Here is a 6,866-nt window from a genome sequence, read left to right as displayed (position 1 = left end):
AAAGAGAAAGAAAAACGTATCCCCCCCCCACACACACACACACCCTCCAACCAGGCCCGATTGTGTACATTACGTTTCAAGAGAAATTTGCTGGTTCCCAGGTCTTTTCAAACTTCTTAACAGGATCTTGGAGGACACTTGCAAGGTTTTCGTGTAGCTTGATCCGTGTATTTTTTTTCTTTGCTTGTGCAAGAGACACAGAAGGCAGCTTCCATGATTTGGCTATAGTCATTTTGGCGCCCAACAAAATGAAAAAGATCGAGCGTTGTATACGTTTAGGTATACGCTCCACTGGAACATTAAGAAGGGCAATTTGGGGCATCTGTGGAACCGACACACCTGTGACTCTATGCAACAGAGCAAAGATAGTATTCCAAAAACTATGAATCCTAGAACATTCCCCCTCAGATATGGTACATGGATCCCGACAGATTAAACCCTCCAAAACATAATGGAGAGACAGAAGGAATACATTGTTGCCAGTCATGTCAGGACTAAATACCAATGGGTAAGAACCTTCAAAATAGCTTCTGTTAAGGGAACATTTATAATACCAGTATATGAATGTAAAAAACATTAATGTCATGGGTCAAGATCCTTATTCTTCAAGAGATCCCTCTCCCATTCTAACATATAAAGAAAATTTGGGAGGAATGTGCAGTAGTAGCCCATATATAAGAGATATACCTCCCCGCTGACCCATTGACTTTTTTACCCACAGAATACATATTCAAAGCTTTTTTTTATTGAAAACAGCTTTCTAGGATGAAATATTCTTGTTAACAAGCTTGACGTGTTTCCTGAATATAATCCATTTCATTGGGAGCTATAAATGGGACAAGACTAACATATCTAAATACAAAACATAAAGGTAATTAACAAAAGTTGTCCATACATATACTGTATCATTACATTGCAATCCATTCATGTGCAAACACCTTTCATTGCCCTTATGGTTACCTGAAAATCCTCTAAAGAGAGATAAAGAAGATGGAATAGGGCTCCCACCAGAAAGCCCAAAAAGGAGGAAGCAAGACTTGGGTTGTGACCCACCCATGAAAGGCAAGTGCAAGGGAATATCACACAGGTGGGTCTGATTAGACTGGTATTTGAATAATTGGCACTTATGTAAAAAAATGGTATCTACAATACAAACAAAATAAAAAAAACATAAGTAGCAACGAGTCTATATACATAATGACCTACATGGAACAATTTAGTTCCAGCCAACGGCGAGACCTATATCAGAGGAATTTACTCATACCCACAGGTGGGGTCAACACAGAAGGAAAAGTGAACTTGAAGTTCTATACAAAATCTGCAAAAACATATGTATGCAGAGATATGTGAATAGACAAACAGTAGCAAAATTACTTTAAAACCCTGTTAATAGGCATATTAATAAAAGATTCCCTAATATGCCAAAACTTCTCAAAATCCCCAGTGTCCCCTTATATCATAGGCTTTGATTTTTAATCTGCAAAAATACTGTTGATCATGAACGACTCTCGCATTTCAAAGGGCATAAATTGCCCTATTGACTCAATAAGAAGACTAACATGCCAAAACTAAAGCATGCAATGGTGTATCCTGAACTCTGTCCATAAACTGCCTTGACCAGACCTGTGTACCATCTTCCCTGCACATTAGCCAGCCAGGGGAACATCTCCTCCTGGAATTCTCCCTTCTATCACTGCCAAATACCACCATCTGTAGATACTGAAAGCATACAGGCTGTTGCAAGATGGAGGCTTTAGACGACGCTGCCCACTGCGCAGTTAGGTTACACCTGATGCTGGCTGTTGAAAGGGTATAAAACCTCTCCATTGACTTTCATCAGTACTTCACTGTTTTGCCTGTTAGCCATATACCAATTTCTGATTATCCTTTTCCTGATCCCTGCCTTATCCAGGACCTTTGCAGGGCTTACAAAACACAGGAGCTGCTTAGTATGATGGGTTCTCTGTTCTGCCATGACTCTGTAAACTACTCTGTCCCCTCTGAAACACCTGGTTATATATGTTGAAGGCTGCACCCACCTGTATAACTTAAGTATTAGTATACTAAGTTAGCATACCAAAAATAGGCCACAGACTGCTTAATGGTAGAAAATAAGTGTAATATGGCAAGGTAAGATAAACACAATGCACAAACCAGTAAACAGGTCAGAGAATGTTAGAATGCGTTAGAGTACAGCAACTGACGGGGATACTAGCCTCAACTATGGCAATCAAATTAAACTGCAATAAAGCTAAACCATATTAAACTGGTATACCCAGCACTAATAAGAACAGGATAAACTACAAAGAGCAGAAACAGTAAAAAGACAAGTCTCACTGTAATGCCCTGTACACACGGTCAGATTTCCCGACGGAAAATGTGTGATAGGACCATGTTGTCAGAAATTCCGACCGTGTGTAGGCTCCATCACTCATTTTCCATCGGAATTTCCGACACACAAAGTTTGAGAGCTTGCTATAAAATTTTCCAACAACAAAATCCCTTGTCAGAAATTCCGATCGTGTGTACACAAATCTGACGGACAAAGTGCCACGCATGCTCAGAATAAATTAAGAGACGAAAGCTATTGGCTACTGCCCCGTTTATAGTCCCGACGTACATGTTTTACATCACGGCGTTCAGAACAATCGGATTTTCCAATAACTTTGTGTGACCGTGTGTATGGAAAACAAGTTTGAGCCAACATCCGTCGGAAAAAATCAATGGACTTTGTTGTCGGAATGTCCGATCAATGTCCGACCGTGTGTACGGGGCATAAGTCTTAGCAATATCTATTTAAAAAGTGTCCCAGAGTGCACTCTCTGCATACACCCCTATGAGTGGGTAGGTGTATGCGTTCCTAAGAGGGGTACTCCTGGGAATGACTGTAAAGTACCTGGAGCCTAATTAGCAAATTTAAGCTGGCTAACATTGGGGCCCGTCTGTACTGTGGTGCACATGTCACTGTCTCTTTAAACTGCAAGCAGTGAGCAAACTTTAGAGAGGCTAGACAAAGGGTTTCTAGACAAATAGAGCAGTCTCCTACTGCAATCAAACTGCTGACAGTAATGGGATAAGCACAGTTGATGCTTTATTTCACTTCATGTATTACTTTCCACTCAACCAGACCTCTTATGGGGACAGCTGCAGTTTACTTCATCTTCTCCTAAAAGAGAAGATCCCTTGCAGCCAATGGGGCAATGCTTGAAGCCCCTAGGTCTAAAATCTCAGGAGAATAAAAATTGTCACTGTAGCATCCTCACCAGGCAGAAGCCTAGAAGAGAAGATCATGTGCAAGGAACTATCTGAAACATTTATTAACCCTCCCAGGCACCTCACCAGGACCCCCAGGCCTGTTGATTGACACTAAACTAAACATCCATAACACAAAATGACACTTCAAAATGTACACCCTGCTGGAGCAAGCTCAAGCAGACAGTGACTGAGACAGTACACACAATGCATAGAGAACACTAATGCCGTGTACACACGCTCGTAATTTCTGACAACAAATGTTCGATGGGAGCTTGTTGTCGGAAATTCCGACCATGTGTAGGCTCCAGCGGACATTTGTTGTCAGAATTTCCAACAACAAAAATTTGAGAGCTGAATCTCAAATTTTCCGACTACAAAATCCGTTGTCGGAAATTCTGAGCGTGTGTAGACGATTCCAACACACCAACCTAAATTCCACGCATGCTCGGAATCAAGCAGAAGAGCTGCACTGACTATTGAACTTCATGAACGTTCGGAAATTTTCGGCAACATTTGTGCGACCGTGTGGAAGCAGAACAAGTTTGAGCCAACATCCGTCGGAAAAAAAATCCAGGATTTTGTTGTCGGAATGTCCGAGCGTGTGTATGCGGCATTACAGGCACACTCCAACAGGCTGGACTGCAGCTCTCTGTTACCTACAGAATCCAAAAAAGGTAAAAAGGTATTTAGACAAATAAAATATCTCTACAATGGTAAGACTCCTTATCAATATAAACTTTTTTTTATTTTGTTTTGCCAACCATTTTCTGCAGGTTGCATACAATTTTTTTTCTGAGAGCTTTGGTCCTTATCCCGTAAATCAGAGGGTTTGCAGAAATAGCTATGCTGGTACCAATCAAAGGTATGATAACATGAAAATGAGTTGATACAGAACCCCAATGTATCCTGGACCTTAAACTAATGAACATGAAGGTGACAACATAAACGGAGAAGGCCAATATGTGAGTCAGCAATGTATTTATAGCTTTCTGAGAGGATTCCGTAGAAAGTTTCAGACAGATGACAATTGTTCTTATGTAAGAGTACATTATTATAAGCAAGCAGGCAATTATGGTGGACAAGGACAAAGTTACTCCATAGATAATGTTAACTGTTATATCGTTACAAGCAAGCTGTTGTATTGCTGCAATCTCACAATAGATATTGTTAATATTTACCTCACAAAAAGTTAGTCTCAATGTTAATAATATACTCACAGTTATTGTCACCAGTAAGCAACTATATATGGCAAGTGATATTTTTAGAGGTGTAAAGTTGGTCATCAGAATGTGGTATCTCAGAGGGTGGCCTACAGCCAGATATCGATCATATGCCATTGCCGTAAAAAAATACATTTCACAATTTCCATATAACTGGATACAGAAAGATTGAAAGAAACATCCTGTAAATGAGATGGTTGAGCATCTAGACAACAAGTCAATGGCCAGCTTCGGATAATATGATAAGTTCCCCAACATGCCATTGATAACCAAGACGCATATAAAGATGTACATAGGTTCATGCAAGCTTTTCTCTGTCCATGTTATATAGACAATCATAGAACTCATAAACAATGTGATTGAAAATAATGCAAGAGCCAAAGGAGCAAATACATATTGAAATGATTCAATCTCAATAAGCCCCACCAGAACAAAGTTGGTAATAGTTACTGAGACATTCTGTAGAGATAAACTCATAACGTGGATTTATGTCTTGCCGGAGTCAAAAATTCTTAAAATGTTCTATTCAATTTAAACTCTGTAAAGTGAAAATTTGAATTCACAGAAGCCCTGTGGATACTAGTGTAACTCTCGTCGCATTGCTTTTCTCTTGAATTCAGTTGGGTTTTTATAGGTTTTATAAAGCTGTCAGCTCACTCATTATTTAAGATTTTGCAATTACTGCATCCAAGTCCTCCCAGTGGACCATAGTTGTTACACTTGCCCCTTATGGACTAATTAGTGTCAGAAATGTAATGAAGTAGTGCGGATTAATTTAACAAGATTTTTCCAAGAGAAAACAAGTATGGAAGGTGGCATATTATCAAAAGCAAAGACAACTTTTAATTAAAAATTGTACTGATCTGTTCTGATTAAGTCTGCATAGTTATGGTGAACAGTTTACATCTACCACATAAGGGGACCCATGGAACAAATTGAACTTTATGATAAAATATCGGTGCTTCAAAACCACAACCTCAGAATTCTTGAACACTCTCTTCTCATATCCAAAATTATTCCCAAAGTATTCAAATTATAGACTTTAGATATGTGTTTGGTAGAAATTAGTGTAGCTCCAGGTCTACTGTGTTCCTGAATGATTCTGCACAGAACAAGCTGTCATTCTAATGCTTTAACTGTCCACACACAGGTAGCACCCTGATGTTTAGGCAGGGTTGCTCTTAAATGTTTTTGCTAAGTGATAGTTGCCTTGGCCAATTGCTAGGGGGTCAACTGACTTTGCCCTAATTCTGGAATTGCTGCACCTCTCTCTTCTGTCGCTAGGTGGCCGGGTACCTGATGACATTAGATAAGACAAGGGCATTGCAAGGACAGATTAGGAGTACATGGGGTATCTCAGTCAATGGGCAGAGATTTCCTTGGATCCCTTGGCCTGCTGGGAGAGCCTATATATTTGGGTGGAGTCAGGTGATCAGGTTCTAAGCCACCTGGATGGCTGTCTGGGTGGACGTGTGTTGTGCTACCCCGGGTTGCTAGGCCAGAGCCTGGGGCCTATCCTGGGAACATCTGGCTGGTAGGCTGTCTGAGGGCCTATCCAGAAGCAAGAGAGCAGCATAGGGCGCCAGACACTTCTCAAATGCAAAGAGATTTATTTGGCCTAACATGAGTGTTAAGATTGAACTGTCTGCTAACACTGCCCCAACTGTATGCATTACTCAATACTTTGAGGAGGGTCGCTGGGAGCATTGGTTCCTTAAAGTGATCCCCACCAAGCAGATAGAAGCAACAAAGTTTAATTGCAAACCTGATACTGTTTGCGGGATGCCCGGTTCGGCATGCTCCAAACACACGGGTCCTATCTGAATACAGAGATCCCAAGACCCTGCCCAGGCTGTCCAGGGTGCAGCGAATTATCTTTAAGAAAGTGGCTGAGTAATATGAATATCTGTATCCCTACATAATGGCTCACCTAGATGAGGAAATTCTGGATAAAGAGACCCAATGGGTGGATGAAGCTGTACGCAGTTTCCTCCGGCTCCATCTGCAGCTGGACTTTCCAAAGCTGTCACCAAAGATTGCTTCATCCTCCAGTCCCTTATCACCTTTCTTGTGGCAGTCAGCTACAGCTTATTTCTCAAGGCCCATTACTTTTCTTTCAGCAAGCCAGCATCTTTAGGGGCCTCCTAGGAGGGGAGATTCTGCAGAAAACTACATCCCAGGAGAACAAAAAATAACTTAAAATGTTACTAAAAATCCGTATAGGCGGTAAAACATGCTTGTTATACTCATTGTGGAACCTAAGGGGTTAAACCATTGTGTAAAAAAGGCTGTTTGATCCTGTCTTCTCTGATCTTCCCCTTTTTCCACAGTCCCCAATCCATCTCCTGATCTCCTGATAGTACAGAGCCTTGGAGAGTCTCTGAACATGCT

The 6,866-nt window shown here is 40.9% G+C and overlaps 1 protein-coding gene across 1 annotated transcript; it reads right to left on the bottom strand.

The window, feature by feature from the left end:
* Window positions 1–3,998: 3,998 nt before the first annotated feature.
* Window positions 3,999–4,952, bottom strand: LOC141129710 (olfactory receptor 51E1-like). Its single transcript, XM_073617804.1, has one exon. The coding sequence runs from the start codon at window positions 4,950–4,952 to the stop codon at window positions 3,999–4,001; it is 954 nt and encodes a 317-aa protein (XP_073473905.1).
* Window positions 4,953–6,866: the final 1,914 nt, after the last annotated feature.

The sequence above is a fragment of the Aquarana catesbeiana genome, linkage group LG02 (assembly GCF_042186555.1).
Source record: "Aquarana catesbeiana isolate 2022-GZ linkage group LG02, ASM4218655v1, whole genome shotgun sequence".
Classification (NCBI taxonomy): domain Eukaryota; kingdom Metazoa; phylum Chordata; class Amphibia; order Anura; family Ranidae; genus Aquarana; species Aquarana catesbeiana.
The sequence above is the reverse complement of the archived record's forward strand: the minus strand, read 5'-3'. Positions and strand labels throughout refer to the sequence as shown.

Excerpts from the sequence above, each read along its gene's own strand:
- LOC141129710 (XM_073617804.1), bottom strand. The coding sequence starts at position 4,952 with ATGAGTTTATCTCTACAGAATGTCTCAGTAACTATTACCAACTTTGTT.